Source organism: Mobula hypostoma, chromosome 23 (assembly GCF_963921235.1).
Source record: "Mobula hypostoma chromosome 23, sMobHyp1.1, whole genome shotgun sequence".
Lineage (NCBI taxonomy): Eukaryota > Metazoa > Chordata > Chondrichthyes > Myliobatiformes > Myliobatidae > Mobula > Mobula hypostoma.
The window spans coordinates 22299773-22323238 of record NC_086119.1 but is presented as its reverse complement, the minus strand read 5'-3'; the positions used below and the strand labels follow the sequence as shown (position 1 = coordinate 22323238).

At 39.9% G+C, this 23466-nt stretch overlaps 1 protein-coding gene across 14 annotated transcripts in view; it reads right to left on the bottom strand.

Annotated features, from left to right (window-relative positions):
* myo18ab (myosin XVIIIA b) overlaps positions 1-23466 on the bottom strand; it is a 249946-nt gene that overhangs the window by 100533 nt on the left and 125947 nt on the right. For all 14 annotated transcript variants that reach the window (XM_063031923.1, XM_063031926.1, XM_063031928.1 and 11 more), the window contains 3 exons: positions 21735-21835; positions 20011-20074; positions 15989-16133 (listed from right to left, as the gene is read on the bottom strand). In XM_063031923.1, the coding sequence (XP_062887993.1) occupies positions 15989-16133; positions 20011-20074; positions 21735-21835 (310 nt within the window). The remainder of the gene's footprint in view (positions 1-15988; positions 16134-20010; positions 20075-21734; positions 21836-23466) is intronic.

Sequence of the window (23466 nt, the reverse complement as noted above, 5' to 3'; positions counted from 1 at the left end):
AATAGTAATTCCCATGATATCTTCACTTTGTCTGATGTATTGAGCTAATGGTTTCAGATATAATGCAAAGAGTAGCAGTGACCATGCACAACCCTGTCTCGTGCCCATTTCTAGGGTAAAACTATTTGATAAATATCCATTGATTTTAATCCTAGCAGTAGGGTTGTCATATAGTGTCTGTATAGTTTTAATAATTGTGTCATGGAAACCAAATCTATGTAAAACTCTGTAAAGAAAATTCCAATTAACTGAATCAAATGCCTTTTCAGCGTCCACGCCTATCACTATTGCTTCGATTTTATTTCTTTGTATACGATCCATAATGTGAAGTGTCCTTCGTATATTGTCTTGCGTTTGGCGTTGTTGTATAAAACCTGTCTGATCCTTATGTAACACACATAAAAATTGCTGGTGAACGCAGCAGGCCAGGCAGCATCTATAGGAAGAGGTACAGTTGACGTTTCAGGCCGAGACCCTTCATCAGGACTAACTGAAAGACGAGCTAGTAAGAGATTTGAAAGTGGGAGGGGGAGGGGGAGATCCGTAAAAATAGAAAAAAACAGGAGGGGGAAGGGATGGAGCTAAGAGCTGGAAAGTTGATTGGCAAAGGGGATATGAGAGGATCATGGGACAGATGGGAGGCCTAGGGAGAAAGAAAGGGTGAGGGGGGAAGCCCAGAGGATGGGCAAGGAGTATAGTGAGAGGGACAGAGGGAGAAAAAGGAGAGAGAGAAAAAAATATATATAAATAATATAAGATAAATAAGTAACAGATGGGGTACAAAGGGGAGGTGGGGCATTAACAGAAGTTAGAGAAGTCAATGTTCATGTCATCAGGTTGGAGACTACCCAGACGGAATATAAGGTGTTGTTCCTCCAACCCGAGTGTGGCTTCAACTTGACAGTAGAGGAGGCCGTGGATAGACATATCAGAATGGGAATGGGACTTGGAATTAAAATGTGTGGCCACTAGGAGATCCTGCTTTCTCTGGCAGACAGAGCGTAGGTGTTCGCTTCCTTCCAGCTGGGTGGCATTTGTGCCTTTTTTAGAGCTCAGTTCAGTGTGGGGAGTAAGACAGGAATTAACTCATTTTTAAATTCTTTGTACCACTCTGCCATATACCCATCTGAACCTGGTGACTTGCTTAAATTTTGTTTCATCAGATTAGATGACATTTCTCCAAAAAGTAAGATCTTTGTTCTCATGTTCATTTGCAAACTGTAGTCTGGCTTTTTTATGGCAGTTTTGGAGAAGTGGCTTCTTCCTTGCTGAGCAGCCTTTCAGGTTATGTCGATATAAGACTCGTTTTACTGTGGATATAGATACTTGTCTACCTGTTTCCTCCAGCATCTTTACAAGGTCCCTTGCTGTTGTTCTGGGATTGATTTGCACTTTTTGCGCCAAAGTACGTTCATCAATAGGAGACAGAATGTGTCTCCTTCCTGAGCGGTATAACGGCTGCGTGGCCCCATGGTGTTTATACTTGCGTACTTTTGTTTGTACAAATGAATGTGGTACCTTCTGGTCCCTTCAGACATTTGGAAATTGCTCCCAAGGATGAACCAGACTTGACATCATTTTCTGACCTCAATTCAATAGAAAATTTCTGGGCAGAACTGAAAAAGAGTGCTTGAGCAAGTAGGCCTACAAACCTGACTCAGTCTGGAGGAATGGAACAAAATTCCAGTAACTTACTGTGAGAAGCTTGTGGAAGGCTACCCAAAACGTTTAACCCAAGTTAAACAATTTAAAGGCAATGCTACCAAACCCTAACAAAGTGTATATAAACTTCTAACCCACTGGTAAAGTGATGAAAGAAATAAAAGCTGAAATAAATCATTCTCTCTACTATTATTCTGACATTTCACCTTCTTAAAATAAAGTAATGATCCTAACTGACCTAAGGCAGGGAATGCTTTCCAGGATTAAATGTCAGGAATTGTGAAAAACTGAGTTTAAATGTATTTGGCTAAGGTTATGTAAACTTCTGATTTCAACTGTAAGTGAGTTTCCTGTAAATATACTACATGGGCTTGTTCTTTTTTCATTTTGGATAGAATTTTACCATGTTTGATTGGATTTAACAGCCCATTGACATTAAAAGAAATGAATTTTACTTTGTCCTTAGCCATGTGTAATTATCTGTCAATATATCATTGAAATTAGCAGAATAAAACTTAATCGATCTACTCCCTGAACAAATAAGAACCAAGAAACGCAAATAATAATTTTAAAAAAGGCAACGAAGGTGTGATTCCAAGGCTGAAGTCTCCAGTAGATGACCCTGGGTTGAGCTACAGGAAACGTCTAGCTGTGGGGGATAGCCCCTCCTCCCTGTGAGTTGGGGGTCCCCCATTACAGTACCCATAAAAGTAAGTGAACAAGTCTATGTCCGTTACACAGAAAAGATTTCCCTGTATATTCCTCCCATATATATAAAAAACATATTCTCATTTAGGTGAGGAAAAAGGAGTGAATGAATGAATTTAAAAAATTGAGTAATATAAAATCCACATTATAATAAGTATTTCTTGAAATAGGTATAGCACCATCTATTTTTGCTTCCGTTTATCTTATCAACACTTTTAAAGTTAGCCAAACCTTATGGCTCTTCTGGAGGGGGTGAGGGCTGTCTTCGGAAAACTCACAGTCTCTTCCTGATATTCTCTCGCCCTCCTCCCGTCCCCTGCTTTCTCGGTTCTCTTACTATTTCCCAAGCAGATCGGGATAACTGCTCAGCAAGGCTTTTCCTCGGTTTGGTCATACTGACGGGCAGTCCTCTGTTCCTCATGTCTGTAGTCGCCTTTTCCACTGTCTGATATAGTTGCATACCATCTTCATAAAACACCCGCAGTTTAGCAGGGTACGGAGTTTGAAATCTAATCTTTCCTTGCTTTAATATTCGCTTTACTGCAGGGTATCCTTTACATTTCTGCAGGACCGCCGAGGGGGTAATCTTGATCTAGTATATTAATTTCCCATCCAAAAACACCCTCTTCTTACCCCAGGCCCTTCATAGAATCTCTGCCTTGGTATTGTATCAAAGGAATCTAACTACTACTGAGCGTGGCTTATCTTCTCTGTCTCCAGTAGGATCAGGACGAGCACACGATGTACCCTCTCAATTTCAAGCTCCATAGTGGAGGGAATCTCTAGCGCATCCCGCAGCAACTTTCCTACAAACTCCAGCATAGACAAACCCTCCACTCCTTCGGGAACATCGTATATTCTGATATTTTTCCGTCATGATCTTCTCTCCTGGTGAACCAGTTTACTTTCTTGTTGATTTAATATTTTTATCGTCCTACTTGGTATCCGTTCCACGTTCTGCACGCGATCTTCCACCTTCTCAATTCAAGTCTCTGCCACCGCTATTTTTTGATTGACGTTGGCGAGCTCTGACTTGATATCATTGAGTTGCTGTTTTATATCTTTTTGGAATCCCCGTATCTCTTCCAGAATTTTTATCATATTTGCCACTTCGCCTGAACGAGGCCCATCGTCAGCCTCGCTAGCACGTGTTCAGGTAGGAGAGCCGTGCGTTGCACCTCTCTCGTCCATAGGCCCCGCAGTGATGCTTTTTTTATCTCCATTCTTTTTCCCCATTCTTGCCCCCCTTATCAATTTAGATATTTTCGAAAGATCTTATATTTGATGGATTAACGGGGAAATATATGCGTTTTTCCGGAGGAGCTACTGATTTCAGCTGCCATTCTGGACGATGACGTCACCAAAACCAGGTTTTGGTATGTTTCAATGCCAGCATTTCTCAGCATAAGTGCCAGTCATAAGTCACAAATGTAATAGCCAAGTTCTGTCAGTCATTTTATGGCTATACACTGAGTTAAGTGTGGAGAAGAAACTCACTGCAATTTCCCAAGTTAGGTCTGGCAAAGGATCAGCAAGCCCATTCAATTGAATGGAATTTAGGGAAAAATTACTTACTTTGTAATTATTTGTTTTTTGCTCACTATTTCAAATTTAAAGTATTATAAATGACCTTTTAAATTTCAAAAAGAATTCTACTGTCAATGGCCTTTGTTTCTGAATGTGGGAGAAATTCAGAAGCACTGCAGGACTCTGACAGGAAACCACTGCAAGGCAAAGGATGAGAGCTTGGCCAGCCAGCAAAGACTTTCACAGAAACTTTGTGGGCAGGGTATTTTGGACCAAGCAAATTATTTCATTACATTATCTATGGACCTCCCATTACTCAGCTTAGAGAATGGTTGGACAAGCAAAATACACCTTCCAGATTTAATTAGGTAAAGTCAATGAAATACAGAGCACAGGCAACAGTAACAGGCCAGCAAAATCATAGAGTTGTAGAATATTTATCACATGTCTGGTCCAGGAAGGGATAGTGGCTACATAGAAGCAAGAAATAAAAGGAATATTGAAAACAAATATACAATCCTATAGCATATAACTTTTAATATGGGGAAATACTATTTTAGACTTAAAAAGATTGAGTATTTTCTAGCAACAAGGAATTAGAAACATGATGTCCGAAGAAACCTTTGTTTTACATTTGCAGGGTTTGAGTTTTATTAATAATTGTTTCTAGCCATTAGTTGTTATTTACAAATTGTTGACAAGCCATCAACTTCAATCATTTCAGACCCCTGGTGAAATTATCACAAAATGTTTGAAAAGCAAAAATCTGCAGATGATAGAATAAACATAGGTCCTGAAAACTGTGGAATTATTGAATTATCTGTTATTAATTTTATAAATTAATTTATAAAACAACACATTATGAAGTAAAAACATTAATAACTCAGATCCTTCATCAGAACTGAAAAGGAGAAAAACAAGTTTAAGTTACTGAGGGGGCAGGACAAAGGCAATGTCTGCGATAGACAATATCTCACATAGAATGCAGACCATACAGTGTCTAACGGACATAATGCTTTCAGTGACATCTAGTTAATGGATCAATGAAGGCAGTTAGGGAAGAGAAAAGGAAACAAAGGAATATGCTGAATACAGCAGCCAGTGGAAATCTGAAAGGAATCAAAATACTGAAAAAACATAGCAAATGTGACAACATCTATAGAGCGTAAAACTCAACTAATGTTATAAGTACATCAGAACTAGACAAAGAATATAGATGTACAATAGAACAGCACACACTAGTAATGGCCTGTGATGCCAAATAAATTAAGCTAATGACACCTAATCCCATCCGTCAGCACACGTCCCACATCCCTCCAACTAGTAAATTTGATAAGTCTCAAGAGCTACAATATACTATTTCATGAGCTTTTTTTTTATTTTCAAGATACAGCGCAAACAGGCCCTCCCAGTCCAACAATTCAGACCGCCCAACAACCCACTTATTTATCCCTAGTCTCATCACAGGACGATTTACAATGACCAATTAAAATACTAACCGGAACATGTTTAGACCATGGGAGGAAACTGGAGCACCTGGGGGAAGCCCTCATGCTCACAGGCAGAACATACAAACTTCTTACAGATGACGCTGGAATTGAACTCCGAACTCTGACGTCCTCAGCAGGAACAGCATGGAGCTAATTGCTACATTACCTTGACGCTGTTAGCGCCACTATTATGTTGGGCTTTAATGTAACTGTGTAGAATGCCAAAACATAAAAGTCAAACTGGGTGGATAATGCAAGTTAAAGGGAACTAGAAGCCCATTGTTACCTTTACAGACTGAATGGAAGAGTTCTGAAAAGCAGTCATATAATCAATGTTGGTTTCTCAATTGTAGAAGAGAAAGGAAGCTCAAGGTAATAGACACAACAATGATTTAAAAAAAAGGATGATGACATTATACAATGGGACTTTTCAGGGAACTTGACAATATTTGAATTTTCATACACCTGATAACCTTAACTTTAGAGGCCGAGAGCTCTGGAAATGTAATAACTAAGAATTTGTAAATAAAATCAAAGTGCTGGGAGTATTCAGTTTGGGCAGACCCGAAGAGAGAGAAAACTAAATGGTATTTGAGGATAATAAAACAGTTACTAGATTTCCAGAATTTGTTTGTTTTGTTTGGCTTTTCAACTGTACAAGTGTTTCATGACACCACATTTGGTGTATTACGTGCAGTTCTGGTTGTGCAACTATAAGGAAGGATGTCATTCAGATGGAAACGTGCAGAAGATTCATGAGGATAGCACCAGGATTGGAGCTCGAGTTTTACAGATCATATAGAGAAGTACATTAAATCATGAGGGGCATAGATAAGGTAGATAACCAACATCTTTTTCCTAAGGTAGGGGAATTTAAAACTAGAGATGGGAAAGATTGAAAGAAATCTGAAAGGAAAACATTTCCACATAGAAGATGGCAGACATTTGGAGCCAGCTGTCAGAGTAAGCTGTAGAAAGAGGTATAATTACAAAAGTTTAAAAGACATTTCCATAGCTAAAATAATGAAAAAAGGTCCAGAAAGGATATGGGCCAAATGCAGGCTCAGATTGGGGTATCATTTGGCATGGATCAGCTGGCCCATAAAATAGTCATAGTCATACTTTATTAATCCCAGGGGAAATTGGTTTTCATTACAGTTGCTCCATAAATAATAACTAGTAATAGAACCATAAATAGTTAAATATTAATATGTAAATTATGCCAGTAAATTATGAAATAAGTCCAGGACCAGCTTATTGGCTCAGGATGTCTGACCCTCCAAGGGAGGAGTTGTAACGTTTGATGGCCACAGGCAGGAATGACTTCCTATGACGCTCAGTGCTGCATCTTGATGGGATGAGTCTCTGGCTGAATGTACTCCTGTGCCCACGCAGTACAGTGCTGTTTCAGTGTTGTGTATCTCTATGACTCAAATCCCTAGGATTCATTGTCAGGACACTACATGATGCTGCAGAGATTTGCAGTTCACTCCAATATATTCAACTTCAATGTACTCTAGAGATGAAGGACATCACAGAGAAGGGCAAGATGGATAAGTGGCTTCCAAGGAATCCAGAAACCATGAGTTAATCCGAACTAAATGTTTAAAATGTTTGTCAAAGGGAATTGATTCAAGGTTATTTAGGAGGGAAATCAGTAATCATTTTTTTTACTAACTATATGGTCAGAAAAAATCTGGGTATCCTTCCCACAAAAGATTTGATTCTGAAAACTGGAACTTTCAAGAACTGTCAATAGATTCTTGTTAAATAAATCAAAGGACTGAAAGCTAAGGCAGTTAAAATGGATCAGCCGCAATCCAACTGAAATAATAAACCCAATTTAACAGCCTGTATGGCCTAATCTAATTCAAATCTAATTTAGCCAAAATAAGTTGGGGTTGGGGAGGGGGGGGGGTCAGATACTTTTGTAGCATTAAAGAAACTAGCTTCTCTAGTAATCATAAACTTGTATTCATCTGGGGTTCTGACCACCATTCATAATAACAGTCAATTTTAATAAAATATTTGAAAGTCTGCACCTGCAGTAAAAATGAAGTTATAACATTACAAGCATTAGTTGGTTTTGCAGAATATATTAGATGAATAATTGGTTAACATCAGGGTGAAAGATGAAAGAAAGTTTAAAAACATTCTAGTTCTATGAAGACCAAGGCTATACAGCAAAGTAACAACATTTCAATGAAAACCAGAAAATACAAATCAATGAACAGTTCGTTTACCTTCATCACCATCTGGGTTGCAATGGAACAGCATGCAACATGCAAACAAAAAGAAAGTGTTAGAAGGTAGTTCCATTTTTAAAATTCAGCAGTTAACACAACACCACCGCAGTTCTAAACATGCAGGATAATGCTTTCCATGGCTAACCACTTTTCCCATGGCTAACCACTTTTCCCAGCAATCACATCTACATCAACAGGTTCCCACAAAAAAATATACTGTAGTTGCTAGAATTGATGATTAACATATTAGACCAGGATTTCAGATTGCAGTTCCACATGACAATCAAATTCTAAAACTCAAAATATATTATCGACCATCAAACAATTAAGAGAAAATACATACTGGTCAGAAATCTTCTTTGGCAATTTCAATTGTTAGAGAGCAAAATTGATCAAGCAATGAAGTTAGCACAACTTCTTTAAAAATAAGCCATAACTAATACCTATAAAGTTAATAGAAGCATTGAAAAATGGCCACACATATTGGCCCATACGTCATTGTCAACAGCAAAATAATATTGCTTGACATCAGCTTCCAAGATAGCATGCTAAATCTTTGTAAGAAGCTGTGTTGTTGGTTTCTTTATCCCAACATTTATTTTGGCAGTAATTTATAGTAACTGTGACATCCAAGAACAATGAAATCATCCACATCTGAGCAGTGAAATAAGCTAAAGAATTATCAGACAATAAAGCATGCAGCAAAAGAATGTAATTAACTTTTAATTATTTTAAAGAAAAGGAAGTAAAGAGATATACACACATGATTGAAGTAAAGTAAAATATTTAAAAATAAACAGTAAAATTTTATTCAGATTCATTCAGGAAAGCTTATTATCCTCATTGTTTCATAATAGTGCACATTCATTAAATCATTGATATTATATTGATTGCATCTGTAAAGAATGCAAAAGGACGTGATGTATGTAGAGGAGCATGGGAGTCCTCAATACAAATTTCAAATTTCCATATTTAGCTTTACATATAGAGAAGACAGAAGCTGCTTTACATTACACACTAATGACAGCAAGTACCCTCAATTTCAGCCTCATTACAACCACAAATTCAAAGATAATAACACTGTAGTTCAAAAAATGCAACTGTGTTTAGTTTTTACCTATTTGAAGAAAAAATAAATGCATAACATATAGTTTAATATACCAAAAATTAAAAACACACTAAAATTATTATTCACTGTTGAGCAGTAAATGCAATGTGAGGGCCACAAATGGCTTTGAATTAGAATGAGGAGAGAATTGGACAATGTATGCACAACAAGGTTTCAAAGATCTTTCTATCAAATTATATGATCAAATAACCATGGATTAAATGAAACCCTTAAAACACTTTGTTGCAGTGCCATCTTGTGGGGGAATTACATAATAACAAAAGTAGCTTCAGGAGATATTCTTTCTCACTTCAAGTGACTGCAATATTTCAAGATGCTTCTCCCTAGCCTTCCTTTTTGAAAATCAGTACACACGTACCCATATACTTCTACATTACTGCAGTCCAGAACCTTAACCAGGTCAGCAATTCTCATTAAAGCATAGGCAGCAGATTAGCTTATTCACCATTTAATTAGATTATTGCTAATCAACAACCATCTTTGTTTATTTAGCAGCTTTTTATTATAAATTCTACAGATGCTGGAAATCAAGAATAACACATATAAAATGCAGGAGAAACCCAGCAGGGTCAGTGGTCCCCAACCTCCAGACCACGGACCACTACCAGGCCTCGGAGCATGCAGGGGTGCAGCGGTATCCGGAGCGCACCCAGCACATCTTTAAGAAAAAAGCCGAAATAAACAAGCTAATTAATCAGGTGCCGCCCGGCACGTAAATGTCGGCCCAGATCAGAGGTGATTGCCGATTGCGTCATCAAGTATCAATATGAATTATCAGCTTCTATTTTCTTAGAAATACTTCCCTTTCAGTAGCGCATTGAAGATTTCTGAAACTTACTAAAGATATTTGATCAACGTCAACACTAGTGCTATTTTGTCTTGAACATTTTAAACAGAACCTGCCATAAATTTTTAGTCCTATTTCGCTCTTCCCCGATAAGAAGAAATAATTTGAAAAATCTCTATTCATTTATATTTGGAAAAATATAATAAATCAATTTTTTGTAGGATTCATTCCTTTTAAAAATTGTTTAAAGCTTAAATTTAAAAAACTAAATTGTGAATACAAGTCCACGTTAAAATATTTAATTGAAGGGCTGAGATAGGTTAACTTCCAGCACAAGAATTTTTTTGTGTGTGGATAACAATTGGGAACTATATTACAGGAACTACATAATTAAAGAAAATATTAATTTTGAGCTACTTAAAATAAGGGTGAGCCACTGCTCACTCAAAAGCAGAAAGTCATTTTTAGGGACTTTGACCAAATGACACATCCTTAATAACTGAAGTTTAGCAATACTGTGACCAGCTTGTCCATTGCATTAAAATTGAGGGTTTTTTTTGTTCCAATTGTGTTCTTTCTTATAAAAGATCTGTTTGTTTTTCTTGTTATTTTTGAATGAGCAAACTAACAGACAACTGTTATCCAGAAAATAAATAGTATAAGTGTTGCTTATCTTTAGCCTGTGTTACTGAAAATTAACTTCTGAGTAAATCATGCTTGTGACCTTTCCAGAATCCAATCAGGTAAATCATTAAATTTGACAGAATCAGAATCCAGTTTATTACTACTGTCTGATATGATGTGAAATTTACTATTTTGCAGCAAGAGTATAGTGGAAAGACAAAAAATAACTATAAATTACAAAGTAAACAAACAGTAGAAAATGGGAAAATTAAACCATTCAGAAATCTATGACAGCTGGTGTGGGGGGGGGAGAACAACTACTTTTAAAGAAAAATCAACACAATTTATGCATCAATAATGTCTATCATGGACTTGTATCTTTTCTCTCTTCTCTGATCCAATCTCTCGTCAGCACTGTGACCAAGCTGTCCACCTTTACTGTGTTACGAGAATACACATAAAATTAAGATGTTTGCTGGCCTGGGCTAGCATCAGTGGCATCAGCAGTTGGTCTGCCACCTGCCCTCAGGGGAAGGAGAGATAAGGAACAATGGAGCAGCGTCTGGAGATGTGTAATGAAGGGATGTGGGAGGAAGAGCTGTCTGGAGCGGCTCCCCCCTTTGAGCCCTGAACTGTTTGAAGTGATGGACAGGCGATACCCCAGCAGGGGGATAAAAAGGGACAGGTTCGCTAAGACAGACACACACGCCACCCGAGGTAACGAGACCCTGGAAGCGGTACGCTTCTCACGAGTGGGTGAGGAGTGCCAGACAACGACCAGGGTGGAAAGGTACGATCAGCGGGAACCCGGTGTGTGTCCGCCCTTGCCTGGGTGCCGGGTTCACTGCAGAGGATCGACCGCATCTGGAGGAGGGGTCACAGTCGGTGACCTCAGGTGACATCACCAAGGACCCGCCCAAAAGCTGTTTGTGAACCATCTCGCTGGTCTGTGAGCCATCTTGCTGGTCTGTGAGTGAAGCCGTTCTGAATGATGAGTTGTTCCTATTCTATCTCTCTCTTCCCCCACGTTGTCCACCGCCATGGCAACGATTACTGCGAACTGAACTACAAACTGGACTGAACTTTGAGTCATTTTGAAATTGGTCATTTACCCCTAGACAACGATAGAGCTTGATTGATGCTGTTATCTTAATTCTGTGCACATGTGTGGTTATCATTGTTGAATTGTTGCATTTATTATCCTTTCGATTACTGTGTTGCTTGTTTCTTTAATAAAACTTTCTTAGTTCTAGTACTCCAGACTCCAACTGAGTGATCCATTTCTGCTGGTTTGGCAACCCAGTTACGGGGTACGTAACATAAGTGGGGTTCTCGTCCGCGATTTTGAACGCTAAATTTGGGACGGAGTAAATTGATTGGGTTAAAATTCCCGAAAGAAAGAAAAGACAAACAGCAGAAATGGAGGTTGAGGAATTTATAAAGGCGCCGACCTTGGAGGCATTAGAGGATGCCAGGAAATCGGAATTGATAGCTGTGGCAAAACGGGTGAATCTTGCTAAGGTGAAGTCGACAATGAGGAGAGAGGAGATACACAGAGCTATTGTAGAGCACTATGTATCTAAAGGTGTGTTTCCCCAAGGTGAGCTGGGGGAGGTGTCTATTGAAAAACCTGCTGGAGACGCGGTACAGGTACAGCTTGAAAAACTGAGACTCGAGCACGAGTTCCGGGTACGGCAGTTAGAAAGGCAGGAGAAAGAGAGAGAGTTAGAAAGGCGGGAGAGAGAGAAAGAGGTAGAAAGGCAAGAGAGAGAAAGACAGTTGGAGAGAGAAGAGAGAGAGAGGGACAGACAGTTGGAGAGAGAAGAGAGAGAGAGGGACAGACAGTTGGAGAGAGAGGAGAAACAGAGGGAAAGGGAATTTGAGCTGGAGAAGTTAAAGATAAGGGCCGAGCAGGGGCTCGTGCCGAACCAAGGTGGAGGGTTCCGGGCGACCCAGGAGGTTAGGCTGGTTCCCCCATTTGACGATACCGATGTGGATCGGTACTTTCTCCATTTCGAAAAAGTGGCCATGAGTCAGGAATGGCCGAGGGATAAGTGGGTTGTCTTACTTCAGAGTGTACTGAAAGGGAAAGCCCAACAAGCTTACTCCGCTTTATCCCCGGAAGATGCCCAGAAGTATGAGGTGGTGAAGGAGGCCATCCTCAGGATTTATGAGTTGGTCCCGGAGGCATACCGGCAGAGGTTCCGGAATGCGAGGAAGCGGTGGGACCGCACGTATTTGGAGTTTGCTCGTGAGATGCAAACATATTGTGAGCGTTGGTGCGCCTCGAAAGGGGTAGAGGGGGATTATGACAGACTGCTGCAACTGGTTCTGATTGAGCAGTTTAAAGGTTGTGTCCCTGAGGGTATGAGACCCTACCTCGATGAGAAAGAGGCAGCCACGTTAGCCGCAACTGCTAAGTTAGCGGATGAGTATGCGTTGACGCATAAAATGAAGGTTGCCCCGAGTAAAGGCTACCAGAAGGGTAGTCAGGACGGCGGGGAGAGTCCGCCGGAAAAGTCAGAAAGTAAGCCGGGGACTAGTGAAAAGGATAAGGTAGACCGGGAGCAGTCTGGTAGGAAGTCTCCTGGGGTCGTCTGTTATAATTGTGGGAAAGTCGGACACTTTGCGTCCAGGTGCTTTGCCCCAAGGAAGGAGACGGGGAAAGGAAAAGCGGAAATTTTGAATGGCTGTATTGAGCTGTTAAGCGAACCGCTAGGGAAGGACAGGTCTGAAAAAGTCCAGGAAGGGCGCGAGAGGTTTATCTCGGCCGGACTGGTGTCAGTGAAGGAGAGGTTAAAACCAGTTCCAGTACGGATCTGGAGAGACACAGGAGCGTGTCAGTCACTAATACTGAAGAGTGTATTAGAGTTTAGCTCAGAGACCCAGACTGGGGAGGTAGAGGTCAAAGGTGTTGGGGAAGGGACAGAGTCAGTCCCTTTGCACCAGATACATTTACAGAGCAACCTGGTCTCTGGACTAGTCACGATCGGGGTGAGGTCCGAATTACCGATGAAAGACGTGGAAGTCTTGCTCGGTAATGACATCGCTGGAGGAATCGTGTTCCCAGTCGTGAGATTGACGGGTCAGCCTGCCAGCATGGAGGCCCCGCCCGCGTTGGTGAATTTGGCTGAAACATTTCTGCCAACCTTGTATGAGACAGGGTGTAGTGAGATAAGAGGTAGTGAGGGAGCTGGGACGGACGTAGCAGTAGCCAGGAAAGAATTTGTGCAGACGCAAGAGCGAGACGAGGGGCTGATGGTTTTTGCCGAGACCGCTCTCTCTGACACAGCCTTGACAAGCTATTGTGCGGATGAGGAAGTGCTAAGGAAGAAAGGGAAATCAAGTACAGCATCCGCAGATGAGGAGTGGGGGGTGGTGCAAAAGAGTTATGGGGATGAGGTTTTTAACATGGCCCACGAGGTACCCCCCGGTGGACATTTTGCGGTGCTGGAGGAAACAGTTGGTGGAATCATGAAAGAGAGTTACCGGCTGCCCAGGGGGAAAAATGTTATTGATCATGACCGACGCGAACTGAGACGGTCACCGGCTTTTGATATGCTAACAAACCTAGTCGGTGTTAGCGTGGAAATCAATGAAGCTAGGGGCCCCTTGATAAGAGGAAAAAACCATTTTGAAAAGATTAGGATGGGATCGGTCAGATGGGAGAAGGCTATTGTTTTGGCCAGGTCTACTGATAAGGTCTCTCCCTTAATCCCCGAAGGAGTAATTAAACGACTCGCACCCATGTGTTTGATTGTCCCGAGGAAATGCAAAGAACTGGGACGTTGGGTTATGTCGGTTACAATAGGGCGGCCAAGTAAACAACACCCATATTTTTCGAGTAATTCAGTGACAAAAGGGCTGATGAACACAGAGGTGTGTATTGGCAATTTAACACGGCTGTCTGAAGCCAGCTTGATAGTGAACCTTGGAAAAAATGAATTCGGCCACGCGAATGTCACTTACCTGGGAATTGTGGTGACACAGGGGCAGCTGGCAGTGATGCAAGCTACAGTGCAGGCTATCGCTGACCTCCCAACCCCGACAGACAAGAGGGCCCTCAGAAGGCTTTTGGAGATGGTGGGGTACTGCAGGAAGTTTTGCAATAACTCTGCGGTCAATACCCGTCCCCCTCCTACTAAGCCCTTGCGAGGGAAAATTGAGTCGGAATGGGACGACCCTTGTTGTTGTGGTCCGGGACAAAACCAAATAAGAGGTTACATTGGTCGCAATTCATCAGTGTTTTTGGCCACTATGAAGTTTGCTGAGTTGGAGCCTGGTCTAAGGGATTATTAATAACACGTGTAAAAGGAACAGAAAATGTGATGACTGTCTGTCAAGGTGTTGACAATTTCAAATTCTCTGTATTAGCTAAATAACTGTTAAAGATGTATATTGTGTATGTATCAGATAATGTAGTCATGTTTGTAATTTTTACCTCCCGGTAAAAATCCTTAAAGGGGGGAAGTGTTACGAGAATACACATAAAATTAAGATGTTTGCTGGCCTGGGCTAGCATCAGTGGCATCAGCAGTTGGTCTGCCACCTGCCCTCAGGGGAAGGAGAGATAAGGAACAATGGAGCAGCGTCTGGAGATGTGTAATGAAGGGATGTGGGAGGAAGAGCTGTCTGGAGCAGCTCCCCCCTTTGAGCCCTGAACTGTTTGAAGTGATGGACAGGCGATACCCCAGCAGGGGGATAAAAAGGGACAGGTTCGCTAAGACAGACACACACGCCACCCGGGGTAACGAGACCCTGGAAGCGGTACGCTTCTCACGAGTGGGTGAGAAGTGCCAGACAACGACCAGGGTGGAAAGGTACGATCAGCGGGAACCCGGTGTGTGTCCGCCCTTGCCTGGGTGCCGGGTTCACTGCAGAGGATCGACCGCATCTGGAGGAGGGGTCACAGTCGGTGACCTCAGGTGACATCACCAAGGACCCGCCCAAAAGCTGTTTGTGAACCATCTCGCTGGTCTGTGAGCCATCTTGCTGGTCTGTGAGTGAAGCCGTTCTGAATGATGAGTTGTTCCTATTCTATCTCTCTCTTCCCCCACGTTGTCCACCGCCATGGCAACGATTACTGCGAACTGAACTACAAACTGGACTGAACTTTGAGTCATTTTGAAATTGGTCATTTACCCCTAGACAACGATAGAGCTTGATTGATGCTGTTATCTTAATTCTGTGCACATGTGTGGTTATCATTGTTGAATTGTTGCATTTATTATCCTTTCGATTACTGTGTTGCTTGTTTCTTTAATAAAACTTTCTTAGTTCTAGTACTCCAGACTCCAACTGAGTGATCCATTTCTGCTGGTTTGGCAACCCAGTTACGGGGTACGTAACAACTGTTATTCATCTCCCCCAGAGATCATGCCATGTATTCATGTGATGTTCTTAATGACCCTACTCCATTCACCCACCCTGGCTATTAATAGACAATGGCTGATTCAATAATTATACCACCCAAGTGCACCACCAACCACCACTCCACCAATCCTCTGCCAACATGGGAAAACTGGTCGATTCCTCCTCTACCCAACCTCGGCAAAAGACTGGCTAATTCAACTGTCACCATAAAATCTGTCCTATATCCTGCACCCATTCCAACCACAATCCCAACCACCAAAGAACTGGCTGTTCATTCTAATATAAGAGAAGACTGGTCAATGTCCAGTCTTCCATATTTGCTCAATGCTCGTCCAACTGCGTCATTAAATAATATGATGATGAAATACCTGCCAAGTAAATGGTACTAAAATAGACCAAAGTAAAACTAAACTATCAAACCTTAATGAGTTCAACCAAATACCTTTCGTGGCACCTGCCGCCCCCAAGTGATAAATGGCACCCAGGATGTGCCAAAAAGCTTTCTGTTCTTCATTTGAAATCCCAAGCACCTTCAAAGCAGCCTGAAGTTTGTTAAATTGCTGAGCTGCCTTTTGTTTTTCTTCTGGCTGTAAAGACAATTAAAACAAATTAATAACTGACTAATGGATTACATAATAAATAAAATCATTATCACATATTTTCAGTTCATCTACTATAATATAAAGCTAATTAAAACTGTTTACCATAGTAGAGTACATCAGTATCTAATGCGCTCAGTCACAGAACAGAAAGATGAGTTAACTGCTTATCGTCATTGCAGTTATCATCTGGCGAAGTGATAATTTAAATACATGAAATGACAGCAATCTGACAACCAACTGGTCTTACCATATGATTAAATCTTCATTAACTAGTTTGTTACCCATCATTCTCTCTTCTTTCTCTGGCCAGGCAGAAGAATGCAAACGCCTGACAACACATGCCACTAAACTCAAAGACAGCTCCACATTTCTCATATATATTGCTAAATAATGAACTCTTGAACCCTTGATCTCCCAATTTACCTTATTGTGGCCCTTGTACTTTATTTGTTTATCTGCAGTGCACTTTCTCTGTAATTGCTACACTATATTCTGCCTTTGTTTTCTTTTTGTAACCTCGATATAATTATGTATGGTATGGTCTGTCTGGATGGCACACAAAACAAGAGCTTTTCACTGCACCCTGCTGCATGTGACAATAATAAACAATAACAAGTTCAGTCAGAAGTACCAAGTGGATTATCTAACTTGGCTTGCTCTTGAGATTTGGATCATTGCAGAGACTTATTTTTGTTAGGACTTAAGCAATAGATTCTATCCTCATGATAGCAAGAAACAGCTGACAGCATTGATTACAGCAAAGACTATGAGACCAAAAATAAATTCCTGTCTGATGATCAAAACTTGCACTCATAGACTATCGGCATCTCTGAGGAATTCCAATAAAGTTACACTAACGTCTTCTGACAACAGGACATATGCACAAGTAAGTGTTGATCACAAAAAAGAGGAGGAACCCAAACCTGATAATTTGGCAAAAAGAGGTGAACGCAAAGATAAGTTTCTGGTAAGTTCCTATCTTGCTTCATCTATTAGTATATATGTAGTTAGTGTAGTGAGAATGGTCCAGGGTCAGTGGTATGTTCTTCGGGGTACAAATTGCAATGGGAGATAGAAAGGGCCAGTTTGAAGGACAATGTTAAGATTGTCAGGAGGGATTTCAATATGCAGGCAGATTGTGAAAATCAGATTGGTGCTGGATTGTAAGAGAAGGAAATTGTTGTATGTCTACAAGATGGCTTTTTAGAGCAGCTTGTGGTTGAGCCCACCAGGGAAAATACAGTTCTGGATTGGGTGTTGTGCAATGAACCAGATTTGATTAGGGAGCTTAAGGCAAATGAACCCTTAGGAGTCAGTGATCATAATATGACAGAATTTACCCTTCAATTTGAGAAGGAGAAGCTAAAATCAGATATGTCAGTATTACAGTGGAAGAAAGGGAACTAGAGGCATGAGAGAGGAGCTGGACTGGAGGGGAACATGAGCAGGGATGATGGCAGAACAGCAATGGCTGGTGTTTCTGGGAGCAAGTCAGAAGGTGCAGGACAGATACATTCCAAAAAAAAAGTATTCTAAAGGGAGGATGAGACATCCTTAGATTGTGTTGGTTGTTAATTCAAACTACGCATTTCATAGCAAGTTTTGATGTACATGTGATAAATAAATTAATCTGAATTAAGTCTCATTATCTATTCTTGACATTCAATGCCATTAGCATGACCAAATATCATCAGTGCCATGGGATGCATCATTGAGCAGAAACTCAAAAGGATCAGCTGCATAAACACTGTGATGATAAAAAAAAGGACATAAGTTGAGTATACTGGAGCAAATGACTCACATCCTAATACCCTAAAGCTTTGCCACCATTTACAAGACCACAAGTCAGAAGCTTGATGAAATATTCTTCACTTGACTAGATGAAAGTAGCTCCACTAGTCTCAAGGGAGTCAAAACTATCTAAAAAAAAAACTGAAAACATACTTTGCTCATCATCTAAATAACCAAAGAGCATCAGAAATGTGCTTTGAACTATTTCTTTTCTACAGCAAATATTCAAATGCAGTGGATTCCAGTTAATTGGGCCATCAGTTAATTGGGACAGCAGCTTATTTGGGACAAAGAACAAAAGCTAATCCCGTTTAAGGCGGCGCTACCAAAGATATATGGCAGCTCATTGATAGTTCGGAAGGCAAGAGACTCGACTAAAAACATTACTTATAACATCTTTTCTGAGGCAAATTGTGATGAACTATCTCCACAGACAGTAAGGAGGCAGGTGGAAGTGAGGCAATTTTGGACGACAAGCCGTGCTGGGGCATTGTGAGGTGCTGTGTGTTCGTGCTGGGGCTACAGTCGGAGTTCATATCGCTGTTGGAGATAGAGTGAGTAATTTGGAGAGGAATCGATGCGGAAGAGTTTCAATCCCCCTCCATCTAATCCGGATGCAAGGTTGGATTTCTCCAAGCACTAAGTCAATTTGGTGAGATCGAGAATGGCTTTGGCCTGGGCAGCCCAAGCGTATCATGGCACTGGGGTCCGGGTCCTAGAGCGAGGACCATGTGGTTGGACAACTTTAATGCCGGCACAGATAGACTGAAAGCCCGAATGCTGGGAACAGAGGTGAGGGTTGGGCTGATTTTGCTCGCTATTCCACGAATGTTCATTCTTCCTCCATGGCGCCAAGACCGTGAACTGATCCAGATGCTCTGTGTTTTTGCCCTGCTGGTGTGATGAATTGAGACCGAGGCTGGGGCCTACTCCACACTGCTCCAGGAGCGGATCTAGGGACTCAGTCTGGTTTGGAATGCTGTTAGCTTACTTCTATTGTTTGCATGATCTATATTTTTTTTTCTCTTTCTCTGCAGTCTTTTTTTTAAATTGGGTTATTTGAGTTTCTTGCTTTGTGGCAGCTTGTAGGCAGACAAATCTCAAGGTGTATAATTTATACATTCTTTGGTAATAAATGTGCTTTGAACTTTTTGAATCTAATCAAGAAAATAGCCAGGATTGCCTTTGTTTATTTGGGGCACCATGCCACGTAATTGGGGCAGAAGACTGTTGTGAAACTAGCGTCAGTCGCGTGCACTTGCATGGCTGTTAGACACTACATCATGCTTTGAGTAAACAGCGCCAGTTGCACTACACCATGCTTTGAGTAAACAGCGCCAGTTGCAAATGTTCAAAAAGCAGTGATTTTTTTTCCTCACTGGTAGTTGGCAAGAAATAAGCAGTAAGACAATTCAGAATCTTTTTCACTCTCTGCGGATTCAAGCATTCAGGCTTGGAGATGCCAGAAATGGCCGGAAGTGAAAATGAAATGATTTAATTATTTTTACAAATTAGGAAGTACAAGGAATTTGAAGGTATCAGCAATCTTCTTGAATGTTAGAATGAAAATGAAGATTTGGAGGATGCAACTGTTGACAGCATTGTATGAAAGCAGTCCATTATGTGCACTTACAAGTCTGCGCTCATTTTGTTCATTTACAGTCAAAATAATGCATCACGAATTAAATTCTCCGCTGATAAGTATTAGAAACTAATACACAGTTTTATAGTATTGTAGTAGTGGTGGTAGTGTTCTAATTTGTACTGCATATGACTTAAATACATAACTTGTTATTCAGTTGGTCTTTTTTTTAAGAAGTATACCTTTTTAACTATTTTCATGACACTTTAGCTAATTGGGGCAGCCGCTTAATCAGGTCAAAATGCACTGATTCCAATGTGTCCCAATTAACAGGAATCAACTGTACATAAAACAGAAATCTTCCATGAATTCCATGCCATTTTACAATCATATGAGTAATTGTTTAATCAAGTAACTTAGAGGAATTTTGGCTAACAAACATCACAGAAGATTACATTTAAACAAATCAGCTCTAAAGTCTAAAGATACCTTTAATAAAGGTGAAATTTCAAAAGCATGGTTTTCTGCAAAATGATTCAAATGAAGTTCTGTTCTGTAAATAGCAAAAATAGGAAAACAGTTGTATGTAATACATAAAGTTAGCAGCAAGCAGTTACTTTTAACTTTTAGTGGTAGTGCAAAACATGTAAACTCAGATTCATATCATACACAACCCATTTTTTGCTTTTCATTAAACTTCAACACAAGTCAACACGAATGCTTGTGCAGTCATCAATTTTCAGGTTTTGCTTTTAAGATTCACAGTACTTATTACTTTAGCAACAAAGTATTGAACATAAATGGCAATGGTAATTGAATTACTTTACATGATGCAAAAATATCTGAAATTGAACAGTTGGGTCTAATTCCCAGGAAGTCTTTTTGTTATTTAGAGAAGATACTTGTTCCAGAGCTTCTGGATGGTTGATAAATTTATCTAGCAATCCACTGAGCCATTAAGACCCGCAAGTTCACTAGATATGTAGTTGACAGTGAAATTGACTTCAATTTTATAGGTTAAGAGGAGAAAAATTGAATATAATACCCATTCTTGATTTCTTTCCCACAAGATGAGCAAAATCATGGATGTTTGGTAACTTAGACTCCTTTGTAGTCAAGTTAACACATTTTCAGTGTACACCTGGTATGATACAGGCATTACTAAAAGCCATGATGCAAAATAAAATTGTAGGTGCTGGAAATCCACATAGTTGAGCAGCATTTATGAGAGAATCAGGTTCAGGTTTTTATCACCGACATATGTCATGGAATTTGTTGCTTTGCAGTGGTAGTACAGCTCAATAGAACAATCTACCATGAGTTACAATAAGATGATGGAGACAGAGAAACAGAAAGAATTAAATAAGATCACTCCCAAAAGCAGAGTGTAAGCCGGTGTAATTGAGAAGGGTATGGGAATCTGTGGGCTGAAATGGATCAAGCTCTGTAAGGTGGCAGGAGGCATTTACTGGTACCCACAGTATCTCCTTTTCCTTTCCAAATTAACTTGGAAGTCTATGGATATTTGTGACTGGAGAAAAGACCATCTATCTGGCACTAATAGTTATAAATGAAGTAGTACATTGATCAGATTATCCTTAAAGATAAATGACTTCTGCAGCTACAAAAGCTTTGTCTTGTTTGAGGGATACCTTGCTTGAGAAATAAAGAATGAGCAATCTGGAATCTAATAAACAACAAGTTCCAGTTATCAGCTAAAAACAAACTTACCATGTCTGGAGGGTTTCCAAAGAACAATACAACACAGCTCAAAGAAATTATACAGTTGTACAGTATATTACTGGAAGAATAATCATGACCTAGGAATATCAACAGCAACTGCTTCTGTTTGTATTGTGTCTTTGAAGGAGTGAAGCAACCCAAGGCAATAGTGTTATTACAGAAAATTCACCTGGAGCTGTTTTAAAGAACTGGATCAGTAATCAATTGACCTAGATAATTATCTGGAGAAATAAGTTGAAATTTCAACCACAATATCTGGGAAATTTAACATCAGTCAATTAACTTAAAATGGCCCATGCAAATTAATGAACAATATCAAATCACTCTTCAAAAATCTCAAGAATATCTCAAGAATCAACTACCCAGCTAGATTATTTTTAAAATAACAAAATTACAAATAAAACAAACAAACCATACTTAAAAAGCTACAAATGCAGATCAAACCAAGCTTTTAAAAAGTACTATTGTACCTTAGAGTGTTGTCAGCACCAGCCATTAGATAATAGAACACATTGAAAGTCCCTTCACTTCCTGGATGTTTGGATACCCTGACCTTTTCCAAAAGCATAGTCTGTAAAAAGAGAACAAGGCCTAAATTATCAGAATTTTATGAATATTAAACAGGTCTATTGAATTAATTCAGTAGAAACCACATCCACCAATCTTAGCACATCAAAATGAATTTGAAACACATACTATTTGAATGCAAAACTGTAACACTAACAGGTATGATTTCTCAAAACAACATAGAATCTATTCAAAGTTTTCTCGCAAGAGTGCTTTATGGAACATGCCCTTCTGTGTAAATGTAATCTACATTCATTCATAATTTAAAAGGACATAACTGGCCATTAATACAGAAACACTAACACTTCTAATACTTTGCTGGAGGTGAAAAGAAAATGATTGAACAGAATGAAGGAATTAACTCATATCATAGATAGAGATATCGAAGGTCATGATCAAAAGGTAGACCAGAATTTACTGAAGAGGCAAAGGAAGATAATAGAAATGAAATGCCAGAATTCAGAGAGTGCACCATGAATACCAGAATGACACAAATTCAAGAATTAAACAATGGGGAAAATAAATTAGAGCTCTTTGTAGAGATCAAAAGGCCCATTACCAATGAGGGACTTAAGTCTAATGTAAGGAATCTCAAAGTATCAGCAAGGAAAGGGACTATGAGAAAACAAGGTTGTGCAGGACAGAACACAGATGCTAGTACACCAGATCAATATGAATTCACTGTAATTCCACCAATACATAAAAGTCTTCCTGCAATTTTACAAGGTATGAAATGCGCAACAGAAATATAAAATAGGGTTGGATCAATTTTCAAAGATTTTAATTGAGCAGAATTTGAAGTCAACAGCAAGCTAACTGCACTTACCCATGAGCTACAAGTGGAAAATGCGCTTTCCATGTGCAGTTCCCAAGTAAAAACTTGATGAAAGCTACTATATTTACTCAGTGGCCACTTTATTAGGCAACTCCTACATATGTTTATGTTTGTGGTTCAATGGGTTGTGCATTCAGAGATGCACTTCAGCACATCACTGTTGTAATGCATGGTTATCTGAGTTACTGTCACCTTCCTGTCAGCTTGAACTATTCTCTCTGACCTCTCTAACTAATAAGGTATTATTGCCCACAGAACAGCCGCTCACTGGATGTTTGTTTTTTTGTTTTCCGCACCATTCTCTGTAAACTCAGACTGTTGTGTGTGAAAATCTTAGATCAGCTGTTTTGAGAGACTCAAACCATCAACAATCATTCCACAGTTAAAATCACTTAGATCACAGTGCAAGCCATAGAAAATTACTATAAATTACAATAAGAAATAAAATAAATAAATAGTGTAAAAGAGGAATAGTGAAGAAAGTGCTCATGGACTATTCAGAAATCAAATGGCACAGGTTATGAAGTTCTTCCTAAAAACTGAGTGTACATCTTTAGGCTCCTGTACTTCCTCCTGATGGTAGTAAAGATAAGAGGACATATCCTGAATTTAGTGATTATTCTCCACATTTTGCTTTATATGCACTGACTGCTTGAGGCAAAGAAATTTTGGGCTGTATCAATAAACACAAGAAATTCAGTGTACAAGTTGACAAATAGCTGTCAGTTGGTTTGATACTTTCATGCAAATATGTATTTATCAAAATCCAGAATTTGCTAGCATTTCACAGAAATTCCAGC